Here is a 26,847-nt window from a genome sequence, read left to right as displayed (position 1 = left end):
GGGATAATTGCTTAATTTTGGAAATCCGGATTAGATACAAGAAATGACCAATCCCATTGTACAACGCTGGGGGAAGGGATGGGATGGACAGATGGGACAGACACACGGTCCCTGTCGACCTCCTCCCCCGCCTCCTCCTCCTCTCCTCACCCCCACCTCTCTCTCCTCACTCACTCTCTGCCTAATCTGACCGGGACGGGGGGAGGGATGAGGGAGGCACCAAGCATTCGCCACCATCTCTCCCTCTTTTCTGGCAGCAACCAACACAGCCGCAGAGCGAAGGCAGGCAGGATATGGGCAAAAAAACAACTTATTTCCCTGTGAGGGTGGACCGAGAGCAGTTGAACTGGGGCTCATGCTGAGGATCTCAGCTGCAGGGAGCACAGCCGGACAAGATTTACTGCTAATCCAGCATAAGGAGTGTGTGGGAACAACCTGTTGGATTTTGGGGTTTTACTTTTCCTTTTCTGACAGGCCTGTTAGAGGTTGTGCTCTGGCCTCTTTGAGGATGTGAGGATGCCATCTTTGCAGACGCTCTGAGAAAAACTGCTTGTGCTGGAAGTTCATGGCGAAATGTAGAACTGTGGTGGTAGAGGAAAAGCAGTTGAAAGGCACAATGTCGGCCACGCAGGGGATGAGCCGCACCAGCGTCTACAGCTACTTCCTCAACATGTTGGCCTATCAGGTAAGAGCTGATGAGCGGCAGCTGGAAGTGGCAAAGTTTCTGCTGACTCAGATTAGTACTGACTGTGCAGATATGTCTTTTACTTGTTACAATATTCTTATATAAGTCTGGGATTGCTTATCTGGGATTATCCAATGAGTTTCTGATACATTCTTAGTCGTGTAATGGCAAGATGTTTATTAAGAGGCGGAAGAAGTATTTAGATATTTTGCTGAAGTTAAGATAGCAACATGTAAAAGTATAAAACTCTGAGAAGAGGAAGAAGTTAAAGAAAAAGTGTCCCCTTTTCTTACTTCATATCGTAAAATTGGATTATTAGAAGCGATGCATTAATATGTGAACTTTGTTGTAAAATATCAATCTGACACATTTACCTGTGAGATGTAGAGAACCTGAAGTGTTAAAAACCACAAAATGGAAACATTAAAGCAGAACAAACTGAAAACAGATGAAAGAAAAATATTTTTCAAGACTTTTACAGGTTTGGCGGCATATCAGAGACAACTACACAAACTAATCCAATGATTAGAAAGTGGCTCTATGAGATTCCAGATGTTCGGTCTTTTTGATAAAAATATGTCAAATAAATGAATACATTTATAATTTGTATCAATCTTTACTTGACAGATACAGGTCCAAAGAGATAATTTTTCGTAATTTCACTGACCAGCATTATTTTGCTAAGAAAATTTTTAAAAAGTTTTTAGATTTGAAAAAAAAACATTGTTCAGGAAGATTCTACACTCAGGCGATGAAGTGGTGACAGATGAGGGCGTCAGTTATAGAAAGAGCATCTATGAAAGACTTAGCCTTTCAAAGTGAAGATGTGTCACAACATGAAACTCCATTAGAGAAAGGTCAATAAGCTCGTTTCTCAATGCAAGATTGCAAAATTCCTTGGTTTTTCAACATTTAAAGAGCAGAATATCGTTAAAAAGAGCCAAGGAAACTGGGGAAATCACTTTGTCCAAGGACAGAAACCACTGTTGGATGACCTTTGAGCCTTCAGGCAGCGTGAGAAACTGTCATGCCATCATGATCAATACAGCAACATCAGCTCTGTGCAGAACCACGGCCCAGTTCTCTGGACTCCAGCTCATCTCAGAGGGACAGAAAGACAGTGGACACGTGTTCTGTGGGCAGATGAGTCCACGTTTCAGCTGCTTCTGGGAAAAACTGATGAGAAAGAGCATCCAGGCTGTTCTCAGAGAAAGGTTTAAAGCCAGCGTCTGTGATGGTATGGGGCTGCATCAGAGTCCATGGCATGGAGGGCTTCATCTGGGTGAAGGTACCACTGATGCACAGCTGGATGTTGGAGTTCTGGAGAGACAGATGCTGCCATCAAGGTGCCGTCTTTTCCCGGGAGGTCCGTGGTTATTTCAGACCTCATTCTGCAGGACTTCCAGCAGCTTCAGACACACAGAGTGTGTGAGCTCGGCTGCCTGCCTGCAGTCCACATCTGTCTCCTGCTGCAGATGTTGGAGCATCATGAAGAGGAGAACCAGGCAACAGCAGCCAGGGACTGCTGAGCAGCTGGAATCTGGGATTCAGCAGGAATGGACACAGATTCCTCCAAAAAACTGCAACAATCAGTTTCCTCAGTTCCCAAAACCATTATAAAGTGTCATTGAGTGTATTGTTAGCATGAAAATCTAATCTTTTAAATATAATGAAGTTGGTCAGTGAGGTAATTGAAAATAGATAAATAAACAAATAAATAAAAAAAGAACCTTAGTTCGGATGAATAAGAAACTGTTTTCACGTATAAACTAATTATAGGTGCCAGCTCATCATTTTCCCTTTAAAAGGGGGCTTTTTCAGTTCTTTAACACAACTGGTTTCTGTGGTATTTATAGAACATCACCTCACAGTTCAGTTCAGCTGTGGACTGAAGCTAGACAGAAGATATTTCCTCCAGCAGGACCATGTATGTGTGTAATTTCATGGTTGGTATTTTCAATTTTGTTGGATTTTATGAAATGAAAATGCTAAAGAACATACTCAACCTTATTCTTTAAAGTAAGACAATATGACCCGTAACAGTGTGGGTTGTTTTAGTGCTGCAGTTAATTAGATTAGTTAATTAAGAACAGCAGATAATTGTAACATATCTCTTTGAAACAGTAGTTTGTGACTAATTTCCCCCCCATCTATCCACAATAACTGAAACCACGAGTGAAGCAAGTGGCTGGATTGATAACAGTTGTTATGATGCATATTCAAATCTGTAGTTTGTCCTCATGGTTGGAAAAACAGAAGTAATCTGCTGTGAGTAAAAGCAAAGTCTCACCAGAAAAGGTGTAATATGAGTGTTTGTGCCATAATGCATGACTGACAGCTAAACTTAATCATTTGTGGGTGAAAATTAAGTAGAAAAGTGCAGGACTGTGGTGAAAATTCTGCAAGACAAGTTCGATTCAGTTTCACGATTTGTAGATGAACAGTAATAACATAAAAAAGTGAAATCCAATACAAGTCTGCTTTATCTTAAACATTAAAGAGAAAACTCACATCAAAAGTTACTCTCACAATAAATATCTAAAGGTAAATATCTAAAGGTAAAGTGAATACTGCTGACGGTATTTTCACAGAGCATCGTGAAAACTAAAGTGGATCAGTGGTGAAGTAAGAGTGTGATTCATGCAGGATTATTGCTCAGATTAGCTTCCTCGATACTTAAGGAAGACAAATACAGGAGATGTAATCAGCTTCAGTGGAACAACAGGAGTGACTCTGCTCCATGTTTCTGTTTTACAGAGTGAACATTAAAGGTTCAGGTGGCGCACAAACTAACACCGCTTGGATTTATAAAGAAACGAGGACGCTTAACTCAATGATAACAACCTTTTTTTTGTCTTCCCATCAGATCGGACACTGACATTTGGTCAGGGTATACATTATGACCTACTGCATTATTTGGCTATTTTTAAATCTATCTGATTATTCTGTGTTTATAGCAGATAATCTCCCTTCCTCACTGCAACAACTTCACTCTGCGAGCAGTAATCCTGTATTATGAACCTTAAACTAGGCCACAGGACAGACACCTGTGTATCTGTGAGATGGCTCAACCAAGTTTTGAAAGTTTTATTAAGATTTTTCTGTTTGTTTGAGGCACAATTCTGCACAGACTAAAAAATGACCTTAAATTGGCCAAATGAAAAAAAAATCACATCACTTTCTTCAACAAAATAACATGCCTTTGATGTAAAGTCATGTGATGAGTGATGCAGTGGTCTTTTAGCGCTCAGTTATTATGATTTCAGTCACAAACAAAGCAATTGATATCTTTAAATAATAAATATGACATAGACAATGAACATGTTAAACAAGTTGTTGGTTCACCAAACCTACAGTGTACATTATCTAAAGTATATATATATATATATATGTATATATATTATAAATCTAAAGTAGTGATGGAGATGAGTAAAGAGAAGTATGTGATGAAAAGCAGCAGTCATTAAAAGGTATGTGGTCTAAATAAGGCCAACATCTCCCTGAAAGGTGGTCAGTATTTCGAGGTTCATGGGCTCAGACATAATTCAAGCAAACTGTCTGCACATTTCATTGCATTAAATCATTTTTGAGCTACCATAAACAGTTTAAGATCTATTTTTGTTCAATCTTCCCTTCAGCAAGAAGATGTTGGTTAATCTTCTCTGTATTATCCTTCAGATTATGATTTGCATGTGATGAGTACTAATATATCGGGATTCACTGCACCGGCATGCATTCATACATCACGCAGTGCTCTATCCTGTCCCAGATGTTGTCAATCAGCTGGCAGTTTACAGCGAAATCGGAAAAGTACGACTGCATTTAATAGCTGGAGCAATTCTTCCCATCCCACTCATCACGTTTTGACCTCGATAAACCAGACAGACCTCCGCACAGCAATCTGCAGAAGCATCAGACAGATGAACATGTAGGTTTCGCCTCCTTAGATTTAGTTCAGGATCAGCGGTGCTGGGCATGCATCCAGTCCACAGCACAGAATCAGAGCCAGCCAGATGCTGTTGGACTCATTAGATTAAACTTCCACCAAACATCCCACCGGCATGAACTATAATGTAGGTTATCTGGCACCGAGCCACCGTTCTTATTACCAGGTCAACTTCAAAATGACTCCAAACAGTTTGGCCTTTAAAGCCTGGACTTTGAGCATCCAATCTCAAGTGTTCCCTGATAAGATTAAGAGTGACTACTTTTATTTAATAGAGCATTTCAGTAGCTGATCATTGTTTTATGGTTGATTTTATACAGTGTTGGATGTGACAGAACATTTCAGTCCAAAACCAGCATGAAAAATATGAGTCAACATCTTCTTTCTTTTTTTTCTTTTTGTAGGATGACAATTTTCCAAAGTCTTGCATAAAATAATTTAATTGTTTTATTTAACATAACAAGCAATTTGGACAATTTTGCGTTTTAGCTGTAAAATCTCTTGGACTTTCACATCATTGTTGGTCACAATCTGCAAGTAAAACCTGTTTGCAGCTTAGACTTTTTCAGACAAACCAGCAGCATTCTGTGGTTGAAGCCCTGCCCTAAAACTGGTTGAACCTTCAGAAAATTGCTCTCCAATAAGGGACTCCTGGTGCTATAAACGTTCTTTAGACCCCTGTTTCTCTGATGGAAGCCTGAGAAATCAGAGGCATTCATTCAAAGGTTTCTGTTCCTCCAATGAAGTTTGTGCAGCGCAAAACACACTTAAGCTGCCTTTCAACATGAACCACTGCCAGTAATCAGGGTGTCTTAGTGGGTCCTTGCCTTGGCTCCCTCTGCTTCGACCGTGGGAATCAGAGGTAAAAGAGTTGCGGGGCGGAAATTTCAGCCCCAAAAATGAAAAAGGGCTGAAAAAGAGCTGAAAATTTCTGATTGGGACAGTATTCCTAGCATTGTATTCATGCATTTCTGTCATTTCAGGTGTAGTATTCGCAGTAGCTCTTAAAATCTGTTAACTTCAAGCTGTATCACAGAAATAGTTGTTAGTAGTCTGGGCTAAGATTTAAGATTGTAACGAGAAAGAAAGAAAGAAATCAGTGCGATGAAACAGTTATCTCTTGTTATTTCACAGCTGCTACGCTCTAAGACATAAAACCTTGAAGAAATGCGTGACATTAACAGATTTTTAAGTAAATAGAGCTGATTTGCACTTCGTCATGTTTGTACCATGAAGTGGGAGACAACTGGGAGGACAAACATAAGAAAAAACCGCATAGAAACATTTACCATGAACAGACTTTGAGTTAATACAGCTGAAGCGCACTCTCCAAGCCACCGCTACCTATTTAGTGGACAATCAAGACAACGATGATTTAGAGCATTACATTTTTAATATCCAATAGTTTCACAGTGGTTATGCTCCAGGGCAGAAATAACGCCCCCTAAAAGAGTGCAACACCAACAGATTTTGAGTTAAAACAGCTGAAGCAGACTTCACGGTTTTACTGTAGGCTCAGTGTAGCACTACGGACACTCTGGTGAGCGCCTGATTTGCCTAATCTACCCTGAACCTTAGACTACAGAGGACATTAAACATGCCCGACACTGAAAATATATTTTCGACCCTGCAAAAAAGCTCTGGGACCTTTATGTGCACATAAGGCAAATTATACAATAGCAGTCATGTGGAGTAGATATTTTCTCCAGGGAATAAAAGGGGTCCCACAGTCAGGATGAGTGCTATAATTAAGCCACCTTTATACAGTAAGGTGCTACTCAGGCACACAATGCTGTACCTGAGCATATGTATGACACATTTGTTTTTTTGTTAAACTGAAAATTGTCCCCAAGAAAAAAAAAACATCATCAATTCATACTATAGACGGTGTATTGGTTCCTACACTAAGATGAATGAGTAGGATTGGTCTGAGCAGAAAGATCCAGGCTCAACTGTTTTCACTCTTTCATTGATTCACAGTTGAGAAAAACATGGCTTCTTTTCAAAATACGATAATAGAATATGGGTTCATTTTCTGCAAGGCTGAGGTCAAGCAGCCAGTTTTATTTTGGGGTTTATGTGCTTTTTAGTAGAAGCTTGGCTCAAAGGTGCGCGCTGCAGAGGGTTCTATCTAACCGGTACCACCCTGAATAACTGAGGAGAGGTTTCAGTTTTATCTCCCTTGTCACATCTGTGCAGGTGAATGAAAGTGAAAATGACTTTTTCTCACCCTCCTGTCCTCCACAGATATGCTGCTGCTGTGGACCGGCTCCCTGCTCGCTCTGCTGTGCCTTCTGCCCTCCGGTCAAATCCTCCACCAGTACGCGGATCATGTACACCCTCTTTCACATCATGACCTGTGCTGTGTCCTGCCTCATGCTTTCCCGCACCGTCTCTGAGCTTGTCAGGGAAAATGTGAGTATGAAACAGTATTTGCAATCTTTTCAAACTCAGCATAGACATGGTCTTGTAAACCAAAGATCATGGGTTCAACCCCCATCCGTGTCTAATTACATCAGTAAAGACCTGCAATACTGAAGCTGGGTGAAATTCTGCCTATATGGAAGATTCTGCCTCCAGTAGGGGTCTAATGGCCTTATGCTACCTGCCTACTAAGTTGCTCCCAAACATTCATATGCATGAGGATAGTGTTGTGGCTTTTTTAAGCCCTGCTCATGTGTGGAATACCTCAAGGCTCCTGCCTGGGCCCTGTACTGTTTGCAAGTGTTGCCTTTAGGGCCTACTTTTTTTAAAATGTGCAAATGACAATGAAAGTAAAAACTAAAACATCCATTGCAGACTTTACTTAAACTGACAATGAATTAAAATGTCCTTGTTCTTAATGAAAACAAAGTAAGATGAGTTTATCTGGACGATGAGACTTTGTAGGTAACCCTGACGGTTGGCTTTTACTTCCAACCACTGATCTTCTGTAAAAAATAAAAACAAACCTGAGTGTGATCTTGGACAGCTCCTTTAAATCCGACAAGCATATCACCTTATCTGACAACACAACATTTTTTCAGCAAAGACTTTGGGCAAATTCTCTTTGTCGTCCGCAACTGATCAAAAAAATTCCCACTTTTCGCAAGCTCATCTTTTAACTTATCAACTTATCCATTCATAGAAGGGTTCCTATAAACCACAGTGATGTCACTATGAAGATGTGACAATAAGGGCCACATGCTGAGTGAGGTCTCATTACCAGCATGGGATGTGTCGTCTTCCTGAAACTGCTTCCTGAAACCAGTTTGTTTCCAGTTCAGATACATCAGCTGGAACAACTTTTATAAAAAGCACGATTTTTGGCTCTCGGAAGTTGGAAAGTTCTCTAAAATGCGAAAATACTTAAATATGGGATTTGTTCATTGGTTCGAACCTTTGCTTAACACAAATCCAAATAAACCATTTTCAACAAACAGATTTGTTTCCAGAAAATATGAACAAATCTAGAAAATGAGAGAAGTTTTTGAGTCATATTTCCCATCAGCTTCCTTTTAGTGACACTTTTTAATGGTTTGGGAAGTGAGAATACTAATGGTTTCAATTTCTCAGCTGAAACTGAGTCCATCAAAAGAAGATTTCAGCTGTTCAGCAGTCTGTGATTGGTGTCGTTTGGTTCTCCTCTTCATGATGCTCCATATATTTTTAATAGGAGACAGATGTGGACTGCAGGCAGTTCAGTCAAGCCTTCACACTCTGTGTGTATGAGGCTTATAGAAGTTTGGCAGAATGAGGTGTGACATTGTCCTGGACCTCCCAGGAAAAGAAAATGAAAAGAATAACATATGTCTCTTCTAAAATGTCCAACATCCAGCTGTGCATCAGTGGTACCTTCACACAGATGAAGCCCTCCATGCCGTGGACTCTGATGCAGCTCCAGACCATCACAGACGCTGGCTTTAAACCTTTCTCTGATAACAGCCTGGATGCTCTTTCTCATCACCAGAAGCAGCTGAAAGGTGGACTCATCTGCCCACAGAACACGTGTCCACTGTCTTTCTGTCCATCTGAGATGAGCTGGTGTCCAGAGAACTGGGCCGTGGTTCTGCACAGAGCTGATATTTCTTGTGTAAAGCTGCTTTCACATAGGATACGATACATGCTATGTTCACTGCATGTTTTATGGTGCAGACCAGGAGAGAAAGCAGCACACAGGCTAAACACTTCCAAATTCAGTACTGGTTACTCGCAAATTATTCAAAAATCCACTAAGTTGCCAGTTTTTCCAGCTTCAGACTTGGATTCGGGACGTATATGTGAAGCTGAGAGCGCAAACAAAGCCCTGGTATTACTTTTACTGATGATGATGATGATGACGAGGAGGAGATGAGCTGCAGCTAAGAGGGTTTGAGTTTATTAATATACTCAGGACGAGACAGGAGTTCAGAGACTTTAGGCTCATCAAGAAGCTCCTCTGATTGGACACATCGAGGCGTTGTCCCCAAGGCGCTGCACCCAAACTTGTTTTAACTTGAGCATCGCATGCATGGACAGCACAAACAACCGTGCTTAGCTGTGAAGTGCGTTGAGTGAAAATGGTTTTCAGTGTTACTCCTGAGCCCAAGTGGCTACGTTGATAATTAAAGGTGTAACAGTGTCTCATGCAGCGCCACCTGAGGGCTTGAGGGTTTCTGTCCTTGGCCTTTTACCCAGACTACCTGAATGTTTTCACAACATTCTGCTCTGTCGATGTTAAAAGACTAAAGTTCTTTACAATCTGCAGGAACAAATAATCGCTTCGAACATATTGATGATTCTCTAACAGGATTTGGCACAAAGTGACCTGCTGTGACCATCCCTGGTTGAAAAGACTAAACCGTCCTTTTACACCCAACCCTGACACCCTCACCTGTCACCAATCAACCTGCTGATCACAGAATCTTCCAGAACACTGTTACTGTAGAGTCTATTAGCGTGTTTTTGCCTTCTTTTGCCCAAAGATGATCAGTGAAGACACTGAAAATCATTGTCTGTTAAACAAAGGTTAAAACAAATTTTCTACATGCATTTCAGAAAAATGTCAAAACCTTTCTGGAAATGATGTTCGTCTAACTTACCTTAAAGATGTGGACACTAAAAACTAAAATGACATGAATTTAAACATTATTTATAAGTCTGCCTTGATTTTATTTTTATTTTCTTTAAAGATTTTTATCAAAATATGAAACCTCAGATTGCTGAATCCACCCAGACGCTCGGATGCGGTCGTATCTGATCATCTTGTGCTTGTTTTAGGTGCCTTTCTTCAACGTGGTGTGTGACCAAGCGCATGGGGGAGGCCACTGTGAGATGCTGGTGGGCTACTCGGCGGTGTACAGAGTCTGCTTTGGGACCTCCTGCTTCTACTTGATGATGGCAATCTTCCTCATAGACGTGAAGTCCAGTCAGGACTTCAGAGCGCTCATACACAACGGGTCAGTCAGTCGTCTGGATTTTCTTGCAGAACAGTACTGGTCACTTTTAACCATCATAATCCAGGACCTTTGCATCTGCATGTTTCTATGATATGTAAGGGGAAAGTGTTTTCTTAATCAACTCACCTGACCGGGCTTGTCAGTCTATTTAAAGCTTCTTGTCGTAGCACTTTCCATCACAGTGTAGTCGATTAATGCCGTGACGTAGCTTGGATTAGGATTTGACAGACTGGGTCGCCGTTCCTCTCTGCAATAAGAGTCTTACTGGTGCATCAGTGAAAGGCCACAGGGTCTTTGGCAGAGGTTACAGCTCTTACTGGACTGTTGGAAGGGGTCAGTAAGTGACCCAGTGCCCTGCTGAAACCTTCATAGACACCAGACAGAGTCACATAGAGACTGTCTGAAGGGAGATTAAGAAAAACTTGCTCACTCTGCTTGTGGGATTTTCATGTTTCCGATTATAATCCTTTGATAATCGAAAAAGATGGTTTACTATTGTGTCTCAATAAAGACTATTAAAGAAAGAACTGGAACATAAAAACACAAGAACAAACGACAGCAGCTCACACCTCATATTGTTCTAAATATTTTTAAGACTGCCCCCAATTGGCAGCAGAAAGCTGTAATATGTAGATGTGCATTAATGAAGCTTCAAGGGTTCACAGATGGATGTTTGGTGCATTGCTCTCCAGAATAAGAGCAGACGAGGCCATTTGAAATGAGATTTTTAAAGAGACAGAGGCTAAAACAAAAATGTTTCAGACAGGAGATGAAAAGAGGTGCTGCAGCAACATACAGGATGAGAAAAATAATGTGTTCTGTGAACATTTAAGCATCTAAACTTAGTCTTGTAGACACCCCCAAAGTAAAATTAGGAGCCTGTGAATTAGCATCATATGGACTCTCAAAAGGTTGTCATAAAAACAAAGAAGCAGACATTTTTTGAGTATTTCACCCTGATAAAAATACTTTGATTTCTTCATAATGCCATAAACAAAATACATAGGAAAGTATTTGTTCATATTTTCTTCCAGCAGCAGGAGGATGAAACTGTTATACTTATGCATGATTGTTTAAAGATTCTCACAAGTATTGAAAATTTGGACTTTTTAAAGCAAGTTTTAAGATTCTTTATGTCTTAAGCAGAGCAAAAATGGTTTATCGATGTAGGTGGCTAGTTAAAAATATATTATATATTTTAACAGATACCTCTCACTCAGATGGTTCAGAATCCTGACGGATGGTCCAAGCCAACAGCTACTCAACAGCTCATTTTTCTTTGTCTAGAACATCTCAAATCTCCTAAACGTGACTGTTCTGTGGTTAAAAAAGGGACAAAGTAAAGTTTAGCTTTAGCTTGTCCGTCAGGATTTATTTCCTTTCCCACATAAGAAAAAAATAAAGAATATCCCTTTAACATAAAATGAGAATAGCTTGTGATTTGTAGTGAACATTGGGCTAAAATATGTGTAAAAACTGAAGTGTTTATGTATAAGTTTTTGTTTTTCTGCTTCCCTTCCTCTGTAGTTTCTGGTTTCTGAAGTTCATCACGCTGCTCGGGATGTGCACTGCTGCCTTCTTCATCCCGACGGAGTCCTTCCTGCACGGTGAGGTGTTTCCACTGGTCCACCGTGACACACCTGAGGTTAAAAACAGAACAGACGACAGTGTAAACGCACCTCCTTCTAAATGCTTCTAGAGGGCAGCAACAACCTGCTCCTGAAAAGTCTCTTCATGTCGACCTGCTGCAGGGAAATAATTATTGCCCCATAAATCTCTGCAGTGTGTTTTCACTTTGCTTTGGAACAATAAATGTGGTGGTGATACAAGACTGATATCACCGCTGATTTATGATCCATCTCCTGTGTTTGTTGCTCCTTTTATCACTTCCCTAAAATAAATCATTGTATGGCCTCTTTCAGCTTGGCATTATGTTGGTGTGGTGGGAGGATTTGCCTTCATCCTCATCCAACTCATCCTCATCACGGCTTTTGCACACACCTGGAACAAGAACTGGTGAGTGAGGAAGTCCCATGAATAAAAATGTTTTATGGCTGAAAATGTAGATTTTAATTGAAAATGTAAAACTTTTTGCAGGTGAAGTATGCTGACACTTGCTTTGGGGCTGGCTTTGTTAAAGGGGAAGTTCGTTTTTTTAAACCTGGACCTTATTTCTGGAATAAAATGCGTTCATCTACTAATCGAAAACAGTTTGGTGAAAGTCGGCGTCCTTCGGAAGATATTTAGATTCCTCGAGATCCGTGTATATATTAAAGTATTGGTGAAATAAAGACAGATAATGCCTTATTTAGAGGCTGCATTGTCTAAGCCCCGTTCACTCCGTTATATGGATCTCGAGGACTCTAATTATCTTCCGAAGGACGCCGACTTTCACCAAACTGAGTAGATGAACGCATTTTATTTTATGCATGAAGCCAGTTCCATTGTTTTTCCTTGTTAATGTGTTAAGAATTTGACTGGTCTTCCAGCACTTAACACCTTTTAGATGAACTGGAATGCAAAGACCTTAACACAACATAATTGCTGAGCCTTGCTGATGTTCTTGTGCCTGAATGGAAGCAATTGCAGCCACGTTCAACATCTGGTGGAAAAACTGAAACCAGAAGACTTCAGGCTGCTAAATCAGCACCTGGTTTTGGAGTTATATGCTCTCTCTGTGTTAAGACGTGCACGTGGTCACGCCTTCATGAGACTGAGTTTACCAAATAAACTTTTGCCATAAGTATACAGTTATTCTGATAAATAAGCGCTCTTTAGTTGATATGGATGCAGATCTTTATTTTTCGATCGAAAAGACTGAAGATGGAAAACAACAAAGCTTCCTGATTTAACTTTTGGATAATAGAGCAACAAGCACTTGTTGCATGCCACCCTCTATTCCTCAGGTCTTATCATCTCTACCTTCGCTCTGTCAGGAAAAAAGACAAAACAATCAACTAAAAACAATTTTCTTTTAGCAAATTTGACATTTTGGAGATGCATGGTCCTCACATGAAAGTCCCCACATGTAAAGCAGTATTTATGCACACATTGACTGCAGCCTTATTAACATCTGGAGAGGAGACCTGGTGATGAGGAGTTTATCGGTCCTGCAGAGTTCTGTAAACTGTGCTGACTTCAGCATCATCTGTTAAGGCCGACAGATGTTCAAACACAGAAGCACAACTAACTGCTTGTTTCTACTAATGTTTGGTCTCTGTTTCGTTCACCTTTTTCTAATTGTGATTTTTAATTTGTGCTTTCTTGATTGCCTTTTTAATTTTATGTATGAGTTATCTTCAGCCAGAGATAAATATTATTTATTGAGATAACTTTTGTTCCTTTAAAAATTACTTTGAAAATCAGGTGTGAGCAGATCGAATAATCATCATTTTAGGTTTGCTTCTGCATTGTTCCCCAGAATATTGATTTTTTTTTTAAAAACAGCAAAAAAACACCTTATTTTGAGTCAGAAACCAGCAGATATTTCTTACTGATTCCCAAATGAAGCTGGTTTGAATCTTTTTTTTTTTAAAGTCAAAGGTACCTTTGAACGTAAGAGCTTTGATGTGAAGACGTCAGAACTCTTAGGTTTAAAGACCTAAATATACTTCTGCATGGATAATCGATATATTACCAGTCAGCACAAATCTCTCAGCTGATTCCAGTCAATCAGTGCAAGGATGACTCCAACGTTCTGCCTCAGTTACAGCTAAACACACGTAAGCTCCAGCCATTTGCTGCTTGTTCGTGACATTTTTTTGGCCCGTTTAATAACTTTGTTGTTCTCCTCTTCTCCGTCTGCATATTTCTTCTCATGCCCTCATTCAATCAGCCAAACCTGTCCCAGATGTGATTTGCTGCATGCAGATGTGGCTGCCAGTCTCCCACAGTTACCTCTGCACTTTGCTGCTGCATGGCAGAGTTGTAGCTACAACCACTAAGAGGATTGATTCAAGCAGGAAATTTTCCAAGGCAAATGCACAGAACTAGAAAATCCTCTTATTCCCTTAATAGTTGTGTGAGCTTTTCATCTACCCCCCCAAAAAAAAATAACAATCTCTTTCTTCTTTGTTTTCAGGTCAGAAATAAAATTACATTTTTTAATACTGGTTGAACACTGAAATACACTTTGATATAATCAACTCTTAACAAGCTGCACATCGTGTCCTCTGGCTCCTCACTCACACTAACTCAATGCACTTTTCCTACAAGTCATTTTTCAGCGATTAGGTAGATTCACTTCTAATTAGTGTGCTGAGGGTCCTTTTGAAAACAGGCCCATCATTATGTAGCTGGTGACATCACAGTGGCCATATCCACATATATGCAGTCTACAGTTAGGACTGAAAAGGCCGTTTAATCCAACAAGCGTGAAAAAGGTGAACGTGAATGAAAGGCTCAGATGCTTAACACATGCACAGGGGTGAAAGCACAAACACCCCTATCTCACCAGATAATGTGTAATTGGTGTGTTAGTCCAAAAATGTAGCAGCTGCATAATCTGTGGTTGGTGCAGTTTCACACCAAAATGTGTCAGAGCTGCGCTGATCTACAGCACAACTGAGCAGCTTAAAGCAGGGCTCGTGAAAAGAAAAATGACCTCAATTTGTGGGCAAAAAAATCATTGTATGCCTATGTCTGCCTTTCAAAATCCTAACATGACAGCGTGAGTGTTTTGCATTACTTGAAACTGTCATAAATGTGATAATACTCAACTATTAGATGTTCCAAAAGTGTGGCATGTGGTGTTATATCACCTACCGTCATCCAAGAGAAACAAGGTCACTCCCAACACCTTTCTACTTGGTCTGGAAAAGGAATAACAAATACATGTTAGGTTTAGATACGGATGGAAAACATGATGATGGATTACAGTTAGTTTTGAATATTAAAGGTTTGCATCACATCATCCTTGATGCCTTCAGTTCAAAACCAAAACCGCAATAAAAAACATTTCTATCCCACAATTTTTGCACCTTTATTATGACTTAACTACGTTTTGGACACATGTAAAACAACTTAATAACCCAATCTTCAAAGTTACTCTGATACATGCAGTATGGATGCAGAGTGAATGTCAGTGTCAGAAGCATGTAGAGCTAACACCATCACTGTGCCCCCCCCCAGGTTGACCGGAGCAGCAGAAAACAAACGCTGGTACCTGGCGGTGATGTGCGCCACCCTCTTCTTCTACACCATCGCCACCATGGCCTTCACCTTCATGTACAAGTACTACACCCACCCCATCGCCTGCCACTTCAACAAAGTCCTGCTCTGGGTTAACCTGGGACTCTGCGGCCTCATGTCCTTCATCGCCGTCACACCATGCGTGAAGCAGAGTGAGTTGGTGAAAGGCCTTCACGTGTCTGTCATCAGTTTTCAGCAGTGAAACATTCAGTCCTCTTCTGGACAAAAAACATCTACCTGTTAAAAACCAGTGCTGCTAATAATAGTTCAAATCATCTGTTTTGGGAGCTTATATGCAAAGATTTTTGGTATCAAAAGCCAAAAAGGATGCGGTTTAGATTTATTTAAAAATGGCTTTTGGGATGAGTTCCATTCAGTCCAAAGTTACAGAACATAGCTGCAGAAATATCACAAATTAACCAAATTTACACAATCAGAATATTTACATACAATACCCAAAGTTGTCCAATAAGGAAGCCGAGAGCAGGTTTGCCCACAATGATTCATTTTGAGGCTATTGTCTCAGCAGCAGAAGTTGGTTATTCTGTGATGTTGACTTAATAACATTTGTTGAGAAGAAAGTGGCTCCCTCGTGCAACCTGTGAAAGTTTCGGTTTCTCAAACATAAATAAAACATGAAAAGCATTTCTATTTCGAGATAAATATCACTGCAAAATCAGCTTAGTGATCAAGATCATAAGCAAATTAACTCGTGATCTCGAGATTATGGCATTAAAGTTTTTGCCAAGCATTTTCAGGCTGTTTGCAAACCAAGTAGGACTCAGTGGTCTGAGACCAAGGAGGCTTTATTGCTGTGAAAAGTTTTACTGATTTACAAAAAATGCAAATTTCTTGAAAACATTGAAGATCAGTTTAGACCTTCTTTCATCTGGATATTAAAAATGCTGCAAACATTGAAACCAAACACAGCATAAGACCACTAATCAATGCAACAAATTCATAAAAGTCTCTGAAAGGAACAATTCCTCTGTTTGAATTCATCCATCATTACACAAAATGGACCTTTTTTCACCATGTCCTGTTGACTGCTCACAGTACTTACATGGTGTTATTATCTTTGTCTTTGCAGAACAACCTCGATCCGGGCTTCTTCAGGCCTCCATCATCAGCTGTTATGTCATGTACCTCACTTTCTCTGCACTGTCCAGCCGCCCACCGGAGAAAGGTAAGCTAACTCCCCGGCCAGAGGAGCCCAGAGACAGCCAACTGATCAATCAATCAATCAATCAATCAGGGATGTCTCCCTGATACATGATGGAAAAAAATAATTTTATCTGACAGGGCTAACATCAAAACAAGGATGACAAACATTCATTGACACCCGTCTGTCTGTTGGGCATCATTTGGCCTCTGAACAGACATGACCTTTAACTTAAGGCACTGAATTCTCATAGCAGCCATTTAAATACAGTCTGCACTGTACATGTATTAGAAAACTGTCATTAAAGGGGAACTCCGGTATTTTTAAACCTAGACCTTATTTCTGGAATGAAATACGTTCATCTACTCACCGAGAACAGTTTGGTGAAAGTCGGCCTCTAAATAAGGCATTATCTGTCTTTATTTCACCAATACTTTAAGACAAATTAATGAATGAACGTGTGCTATAGCTCTGTTAGCTCATAGCTGCTGTTATGTGGCTACTTGCAGCTATAGGAGAGCTAACGGAGGGATTTCTACACAGGCACTCTACTGGGACCACTTCATCCACACGCCCCCCTGCAGCACAGTTTATTCACTCCGTGCTCTGTGACAGTCGGCTAACTTCACACAGAGTTTGCTGCTGATAGTTTTGTGCAACATGACAGGATATTTATCAGATTTTGACAACTTGAACGACGACTTTGAGTAAGAGTAGCTGCAAGTAGCCACATAACAGCAGCTATGAGCTAACAGAGCGATAGTACGTGTTCATTTATTCATTCTTCTTAAAGTATTGGTGAAATAAAGACAAATAATTCCTTATTTAGAGGCTGCATCGTCTAAGCCCCGTTCACTTTCCTCATATGGATCGCAAGTTATCTAAATATCTTCCGAAGGACGCCGACTTTAACCAAACTGTTCTCAGTGAGTAGATGAACGTATTTCATGCCAGAAATAAGGTCCAGGTTTAAAAATACCAGTTCCCCTTTAAACATAAACTTGATTCATAACCTCAGACATGATTTTCACTGTTCATATGAAAATAACTGGAACAGGAACACACAGCTTTTTAGAAAGCTGGAAACGGTTTCCATTTGGAAGTTGGTAGGTTTGGTGATCGAGTTACATACACGACCGTCATCCAGGAGGTTTGTATTTCATCCGACCCGGTTAAACCGGTTCTTACACTTTATTTGAATGTAAACTTCCCTTTCACTTAGTGAGGAGCGCCCGGGGAAATAAAATCCATGTTCACTGTTGGCAACTGTGCTGGAAGAAGATGGGCGTCTGTTATCATGATTCTTGTTACTCTGCTGTCCAGAGCCAACCATCAGTGTTACTGGACCTCAGACACGGGAGAACAGGCCTCAGTCCTCTGTTAAAGCATGATATGATGGTTCCAACATGGATTTCATGTTTCCAGACTGTAGCACGGATTTAGTTCCATGCATCGTTCATTACAGCAACAAACCGGGATGACAGAGCAGCGCTTTAACAGTTTACACCTGAACTGGAAGCTTGTTGGATCCTACGCCATCTTTATTCTAAACAGTAAATGTTACTGTTGAGAAAATGACACAACAGCAACAGCACTACAAAACATTCATCACTCATGCAAAAGCACAATGACAGATTCATTTAACCTCTTTTATTTTACCTGATGTCTTGTTTTGATGGGGGTGTACGGAGCCCTGTGGTGCTGCACCTGCTTGAACACACTTCACTGCAGCTCTTCCATGTTCCTTGTACAGTGTATAATAATAATAAGTAGGTGCATGACCAGACAAATTTACACCAAATGGCTTTGTGTGGTCAGGACTCGGTCGAAAACAGTGACCCAAACTTACCTTGAGGCTTTCGCCCAGTGTTTTGTTTTCCCCGTTTACTCATTTTTTCATAAGGATTAGGTTAAGGGACCTAAACCACATGATTAGGTTGATTTAGGTCCTGCAGTTTGTCATGTTTATGACTTCTCTTGAACTAGAAGTTCAAGATATCTTCTTTTTCTGGCTCACCGGATACAAGTCCTGCTCCATCTGCAAAAGATCACCGTTGTTATGGGTCGAGGAATAGAGGACCCAGATGCAGAGAGGAAATTCCAAAAGGTGAAATTACTGGCAAAGACAGAGTCAAAACAAGGAAGGGAGTCTTCGAAGACAAGAGTTTAACAAAAGCAGAATCCAAGAACAAAAGAAGAACAAAACATGCAGAAGTGATCAACAGTATCATAAGAGGGTAAAAAGGCAAAACTTGGGAACAAACTGGGGTAAAGATAATTTGGAGAAAAGACACAGAGAACAGAGCTGGAAAGAATAACCAAGAAGACAGTGATAGGAAGGATCTGACTACGACTGAGACAAACCAAGCAGCATCAATACAGTGGGGAACTGATGAGTTAGCGACTGCAGCTGTGACAGATTGAATGCAGGTGAGTGTGATGGATTCGTAACCCATCCAGGGTGTACCGAACCTCTCAACTGATGGCAGCTGGGATAGGCTCCTGGAACCTTGAATTGGATTAAGCTGGCAGAGAAGATGGATGGAAATGATATACAAAGCATGAAAGTGCAAACAAACCTTTCACTAAAATCCATCACTTTGACCGTCGTACTGGGTGCCACGAAAAAGAAAAGGCTCAGGTCGAGTCCTTCTGCAGTAATACAATGATTTTTGTTTCATACCCATTTAGCCAGGATCTAGCCGAGACCAGGCTGAACAGATTTAATACAGAGGTGCCCTTCTCAGTCACACTCTTATTCTCACACACATACTCCATCATTTACTTTTACCTCTTTCAAAATGACTCACCTTTTGGCCTCAGGTAAGAGAAAGCGCCCCCGCATGACTGAGACATCAGTGCAGCGGCTTGTCAGTCTTATCCAGGCTTCACATCTAAATCACGCATGTAAATATAGATGTACACACATGCAAGCACATAAACACGCACACACACACAGATAATCTGGGATGAGATGTGCTCTGACATGCCGCCTGCTGAGCTGGTGGCCTGTGGTGAGAACAGACTGAAAGATATTTGTTTCACATTCTTCATGGATCCATTGACAACATAATAGTGCAAAGAGGCAGCCTGGCAGTGTTATTACATATGTTCTCAAACAGCTTGTGCTAATGAACAGGAAAATGCAAAACTATCAGTCCTGCAGGAACAGAGTCAGTCTGTTTTATGTATAACAACACAAGCAGTTAAAGTGAGAACATGTAGCTGTTTAAGGTTCAGCTTCTACGCTCTTTTGTTGTCAATCTTTTCACTGTCTTGGCTGTTTTTCTTGTTGCAGCTTTCAGAACAGGACAGGGTTCAGCTCCAAACTCTGGATGCCGCCTAGCATGATTTGAATGTCAAATTTTGCAGGGTTAAACTTTGATTAAATGTATACCAGTATATGGCACTTAGCTATCAGTGACTGTGAAACTATTAAGACCGTAGAACATTACTCAAGTACATTTACGTCAATACTGTTAAGTATGTGCAGAACTGCAGACAGTTAAGACTTAAGTTATGTCTTTAAATCTCGACTTTGTAAGAGTTAACTGTCTGTTTTCTAATTAACATCAAGTCTGCATTGATTTTTAAAAGTTTTGCCACTGTAGCAAGGCAAAAATTATCCTCAAACCCCATATTTAAAACAAGTTAGTTGTTTTCTGAGGTGAAATAAACTGAAATCTTTATTTTGTTCGTTATTTAACAGACAAGTCCAAAGGAAATTATCTTAAATGCACCAACACACTAAAAAGTTGAGAGAGGTAGCAAAGAAAAACAGAAAAGTTTAGAGAAGGTTCTGGAAATATTCTGACAGGTGAGGGTGTCAGGATTGGGTCTAAAAGGAGCATCAACCGAAGGTTTTGTCTTTGCAGGCCAGGATGGGTCCTGGTTCACCTCTTTGTGCTAAACTCTCACAGAGAATCATCAATAGATTGCTAAAAAAATACATCTCAATGCAAGATCGCAAAAACTTTGGTCTTTCTGGGAAAAATCTCAGTGTGGAAAGGCCAAGGACAGAAACCACTGTTGGATGAGCTCGGAGCCCTCAGGCAGCACTGCAGGAGAAACCGTCAGGCCACCATGATCCATACAGCCACATGGGCTCAGGAGGAGCTCGGAAAAGCATTTTCACTCAACACAGTCCACGGCTGCATCCAGAAATGTGAGCTGAAGCTGTATCACACCAGGAGGAAGCCATATATCAGCTCTGAGCAGAACCACGGCCCAGTTCTCTGGACTCCAGCTCATCTCAGAGGGACAGAAAGACAGTGGACACGTGTTCTGTGGGCAGATGAGTCCACGTTTCAGCTGCTTCTGGGAGAAACTGCTGAGAAAGAGCATCCAGGCTGTTCTCAGAGGAAGGTTTAAAGCCAGCGTCTGTGATGGTCTGGGGCTGCAGCAGAGTCCATGGCATGGAGGGCTTCATCTGGGTGAAGGTACCACTGATGCACAGCTGGATGTTGGAGTTCTGCAGAGACAGATGCTGCCATCAAGGTGACTTCTGTGGTTATTTCAGCAGGACGATGCCAGACCTCATTCTGCAGGACTTCCAGCAGCTTCATACACACAGAGTGTGTGAGCTCGGCTGCCTGCCTGCAGTCCACATCTGTCTGCTGCTGCAGATGTTGGAGCATCATGAAGAGGAGAACCAGACAACAGCAAGCAGGGACTGCTGAGCAGCTGAAATCTGGGATTCAGCAGGAATGGACACAGATTCCTTCAAAAAACTGCATCAATTAGTATCACAAACCATTAAAAAAGTGTCATTAATACGAAGCTGATGGAAAACAACGATACAAACCCCACTTTTCTGAAAGTTTAAGTAAACATTGGTCTCATTAAACATTACAGCTCATGCTTGTTTAAAACATTTTCAAGAGAAGCTCTGTCCACTTAAAGAGAATAATTAGAGACTAATTAAAGACTAATACCTCCTTTCATCATGCTCTTAAAGGACACTGACACATGTTGAGGTGTGTGAATATGTACAGTCTGTGTGTGAATCCTATGGGAGCTCAGGACATTGTAGCAACTTGTTGAGAAAATATGCACAGAACCTGTTATAAAAGCACCTTTTCACCACAGACTGGGAGCTGCAGACACACTACTCACACAACAGCACAGTCAGTAGCTCTGTGATGTCCAATTTTAACCTTTTGTTGCCGACTTTTCTTTCCTCATCTGCTCTGATTGCAGATTTTTAAGTGTGTTTCATCATATGTGTGCGAACCATCTTCATTAATGTCCTCTTATGGTCTTTGTTTGCTGCAGAGTCTTATTCTACTCTATGCGCACACACAGAGTGATCCTCATGTTTTTCATTAGAAGAATGAGTTCGGAGTTCAACTGAAAAGACAACACAAAGAGCAGGACTTGTTCTCTCCCCCTTGACGACTCTTGACCTTGACTGTGCACGTGTACGTCTACTTTTGTGAGGAATGATTTGAGCTTTAGGCCCTGGGAGTGAGGACAATATAAGGACAAACTGCCAAAATGCCATTTGAAGCTCAAGCTTGTATTTAAGATTAAAGTTAAAGATTTTGTGTTTACTTGTGATGATATCAAGGGAAAGCAAAGTCCTTAAAAATATCAAGACACAAATGCATGTGTGAGCATATCATGCTCTAGATCCTGTAATTAGCCAGTGTTTTCACTGAGCTCAGGGTCTATTGTGCCAACAACACACAAACACAAAGTGTCTCTTAGCTGAAAGAAGCCTCTGGAGGCTTCACGTGATTTCTGAGTTTATTTGTGTGTACTTGGGAGTTAGAGCTTGTGCATACAGTGTATGTGTCCAGAGGGTGAGTCTATAAGAAAGAGTCTATAAGAAAGAGTCCCAGAAGGGAAAGTGCAGCCAAGGCCCTTTTTACAAGACAGAAAGGAATTTTCCAGGAAATTGAATGAAGGAGAAAGAAGGAGGAAAGTGACACAACACTTGACCAACATATGGCAGCTTTTCTCTTTGTTCTTGGTAAATGAAGAAGAATATAGTATAATATATTTTCAATGAGAAACAGCAGGAAAAAAAACAGTTATTTATCATATTGACTAATTTAAACAGCAAAGCAAAGATTGCAATGACGGACTGGTCATTGAAAACAGATGAAAAGAAAATAGGAATAACCTGGCTTCATATTTATTCCGCTCTAACTATGAGAAATCAAGGAAAACACCATCAGAAGTTAAGTTTCCTTGATGGGAACTTGCTTAGTATTTGTCAACTCCAATTTCAGCATTTTCTGTCATTCAGGAAAAATGCAACCTCCACAGTAAATCTTTCTTTGGTTTTATTTCTGTTTAAACCCTTTTAACACATCTGATAACAATTAAATAATCATGCATTGCTTTGAACATGATCTCATAAAGTAACCCAGGCTTTAAAGGGCATTAAACTTGTTCTTAAATTCACTTTGCACATTTTCCACACTCAGTTAAATATCATTTAAAGTACAAGATCAATTTCCTTTTTCAGAAAAGAAAGTTTTGGCCTTAGAGCTGCATATCTAAACATGCTTTAGATTTTCATCGGGTCTCATTTACTCAACCTGAAGTAGAGATAAAAGTGTAACCGGGGGGGTGTTTTCTTCTGTTATTCGGCAGTATAACTTACAGAGTTGTTATTTTATTATTCTGTATGTCAGTGGTGTATCAGGGCATGAACATGACCGTCTGCTACCCCAGCGTGGGACGAGATGGCATCCAGAATGAAGGCAATGCTGTTGCTATAATAGGAGCTGCCATCATGTACTGCTGCGTTCTCTTTGCATGGTAAGCAGACCAAAGAATTTACAGAATATGAATGCTATTTAGTGGAGATTAATTAGCTCAAATCTATTCTCCCTGCAGCAATGAAGCTTCCTACCTGGCAGAGGTGTTTGGTCCATTTTGGATGATCAAAGTTTATCGCTATGAGTTCCAGAAAGCAACCTGCTGCTTCTGCTGCCCAGAGGAGGAAGCAGGTTTGTACTGACTCTCTCAACATGGTTTGTATCATTGTGTCTATGCCTCATTGAGCTTTGTTTTAAGATCTTATCTTATCAGAGATTACTGTCAAAAACACCTTCATTCACTCCAGAAATGTATTTCTCAGACTAGTAAGTTGCCAAACTCAAGTCTGTTTTATATAAGTCAGAAATGGGTTTGAGGTCCAGAATCTGTTGCACATGTCGGTTGGATATTTCTTGAAATTCAGATTTTAACATAAATGTATCTTACTGCTCACTTACTCACTGCTTACTCTTTCATTTCAGTTCAGCTCAGTTTATTCATAAAGCACCAATTTTCAACCAAAGTCGTCTTTAGGCACTTTGCAAAAGGTTCGCTTGAAGTCCCATTAAAACGAATCCATTTCAATTCAATACAGTCCAATTCTGGATAATCAAAAACAGTCTTAACCGAGAAAACCAACAGGTTACATAAAATCTTTGATTCAGTGAGATCCCCCGTACTGAGCATGCACAGGATAATGAGCAAAACATTTTAACAGTCCTCAGCATCACCAGACTCAGAGGTCTATCATGTCAGATGTGCCATCTGTCTTAACTTGTTGGTGACAAAAACAAACACAAAAACACTTAGCCGGGGAAAAGGGAAAAAAAGGAAAGTCCAAAGTCAGTGACAGCATTAATAGCATATTTGTACATGGACAATAAGCACAGCCGACTGGGGAAAGATGCACCAGCAGTTTAGGCCTAAATAAACTAACTAAAGGGATGTTTCAGGACCACCTGAGCCATCCATAACTATCATAATTACCAAAAAGACACATTTTAAGCCCAACATTAAGGGAAGGCAGCTGGTTCCACAAAATAGGGGCCCGATAACTATGAGATCTTTAAGATATGATGGAGCTTAGTCATTTTGAAGAATTTTTAAATCTATCCTGGATTTAACAAGAGGAAAACTGGAGAAATATGATCTCTCATCAGAACTCTGGCTGCAGCCTTTTGGATCAGCTGGAGACTTTGTAGAGATATTTTGGAACAGCCCATGAATACAGTCCTGAAAATCAGTTTTTTATTTGAGTTAAACGACAGATCCTGACCAAAACTGATCCCAAAGTTTCTCACAGTAGTGCTGGAAGCCACGGTAAAGTTATCCAGTGTAATTACAGTGTTAAATGGTTTGTTTGTGAGGTGTTCAGCCGCAAAGACAATAACCTCCGTTGAGCCAGAAAATGAAAGTCATCCAGGCTTTTATTCCTTTAAGACCTGCGGGTAGTCTAAGGGATCGGTTTCATGGATGTGTACAGTGGAGTAGCATCACCATAGCGATGGAAGCTGCGCCTTTATGCCTTATGACAATATCTAATAAAAGCATATATAAGTGAACAATGTTGGTCCAGACACAGAGCCCTGAGGAACTCAGTGACTCGTTGTTTTTTAACAAACTCAAATCTATCAGATCAATATGACCATGTGGCTCCTTTAATCCCGATAACGTGTTCAAGCCTCAGGATGCTGTGATTGATCACATCAAATGCAGCGCCGAGATCTAAAAGGACAAATGTAGACATAAGGGTCATCCTCACAGACTTTGTTACTTTTTCATTTTCCAGCTGAAGAGGAGTTTGTGATTGATGACGACAACAAAGGCTGTCAGAAGGTTATTCACAATGAGACGCAGAAAGTGGCGTACAGTTACTTCTTCTTCCATTTCGTCTTCTTCTTGGCCTCGCTGTATGTCATGATGACCCTCACTAACTGGTTCAGGTTAGTCAGAGACATTTCCACACATTTTTTGCTTTTTCCACGCAGTTCCTTTTGTAACCTTTGCTGTCGCCTTCCAGCTATGAGTCAGCAGTGCTGGAGACCACCTTCACCCATGGCAGCTGGTCTACCTTCTGGGTGAAGATGTCCTCCTGTTGGGCCTGTGTGGTCCTCTACCTCTGGCTGCTGCTGGGTCCTCTGTGCAGCTGTCAGAATGAGTCAAGACCACGGCGCTCACGCATCAAACGTCGCACAGCAGCCTCTCGCCACATCAGCGTTAGCGTCTGACGGTCCTATGAGTGTCCAGGCAGTGAGGAGCATACGTGACGTGATGTGGACAAGAGGTCAGATGACTCTGAGCTCCCCGTGGTGCCCTGCAGGTGGACATTTTTTACGAGAGGACATTATTGGGTTCAGAGATCAAGGACTCACGGTGGTGTGAGAAGAAACAGCTCAGCGCTTGGTGCCCTGTGGATATATGGAGAAGTGGCCCTGAAGTCACAGGCCTGACACCCTGAACTTCAAGCATTAACAAGGACCTGACAGTGGTTTCAAAACACATTTACAGAATGAATTGCCAAAGGGGTCAGAAGGAGTGAATTTCTTCATGATGTGGGGAAAAAAGTAAGAAGGCATCAAGATGGACACATGTTAGATTTTTTAATTCTAGTGTTTGTTTTTTTTTATTTTCATCTTTGCAACATTTAGACTTCTAATGTTATAACAGAGAAAAACCTCTAGATATTTGCTATAATATTGTTACAAAAGCACACATCCCAAAAAGATAGCTTTTCTTTTTTCTCAGAAGACTGAAGAATCTGCCCTGAAGCAGAGAACCTCTGATCTTAGACAAACATTTGACGGTTCTAAACATGAACAAATTTTTCCAAAGCTGTGAACAACAACCACAACAAAAAACTGGTCCTTACTCAGTGTAGAAAATCTGTGAAATGATCCCTGAAATAGTCAGAATCCATTGGGGCACAACCAACGTTTTCTATTTAACTAAGTACAATAAAAAGTGCTCAAACGTGTTTTTACAATGTGATTTTATATGATGACACGTGACACAGCAGATGGTCTAAGCAACTGCAGCATGTTGGCTGTGGTCATCGTTTTTAACTTAGAAAACAAGCCGGGGATCTGACTAATAACCACTAAACACACACATCAGGAGCGCCTGGACAGTTCTGCTCTATTAAAGGTCCAGTGTGTAACATAGGGTGACTTAGAGTGGAAGTATAATATTCATAAACCATGTTTTTATTAGTTTAAAATTGCATACGAATAAGAATCACAATGTTTTTATAACCTTAGAACAAAGTGGTCACCATTTACGCTCAAGGCCTTTACCCCACATTACTACAGTAGCCCAGAATGGACACAAAACACGGGCAGGTTAGTGTAGTTTTCCTACATAGAATTAAAGGGTGAGGTGGGGGTATTCAGTTAGTTGCAATCTTTAATTAATGCCACTAGATGTCACTAAATACTCCCTAAGCTCGTCACAATGTAAAGCTTGTTTGTGTGTCTGTAAATGTTAAAGCAACACTCATTTGGTAGACAAATTAATCAATTAATCAGCTGCAAAACCAACTGTTATTGGAAACAGTTTGATATTGAACCGTTATTGGAAATAGTTTGATATTGAACTGTTATTGGAAACAGTTTGATATTGAACCGTTATTAGAAATAGTTTGATATTGAACTGTTATTGGAAATAGTTTGATATTGAA

The 26,847-nt window shown here is 40.6% G+C and overlaps 1 protein-coding gene across 1 annotated transcript; it reads left to right on the top strand.

Moving 5' to 3' along the window:
• Nucleotides 1-282: 282 nt before the first annotated feature.
• On the top strand, nt 283-26,847 carry serinc4 (serine incorporator 4). The gene is made up of 11 exons (XM_072379922.1): nt 283-685; nt 6,879-7,046; nt 9,870-10,048; nt 11,576-11,655; nt 11,971-12,064; nt 15,179-15,390; nt 16,329-16,424; nt 23,045-23,171; nt 23,250-23,362; nt 24,961-25,114; nt 25,192-26,847. The coding sequence occupies exons 1-11, from the start codon at nt 566-568 to the stop codon at nt 25,397-25,399; spliced, it is 1,551 nt and encodes a 516-aa protein (XP_072236023.1). The 5' UTR covers nt 283-565; the 3' UTR covers nt 25,400-26,847.

The sequence above is a fragment of the Leuresthes tenuis genome, unplaced genomic scaffold, assembly GCF_036924035.1.
Source record: "Leuresthes tenuis unplaced genomic scaffold, fLeuTen1.0.hap1 SCAF_2, whole genome shotgun sequence".
Lineage (NCBI taxonomy): Eukaryota > Metazoa > Chordata > Actinopteri > Atheriniformes > Atherinopsidae > Leuresthes > Leuresthes tenuis.
The sequence above is the reverse complement of the archived record's forward strand: the minus strand, read 5'-3'. Positions and strand labels throughout refer to the sequence as shown.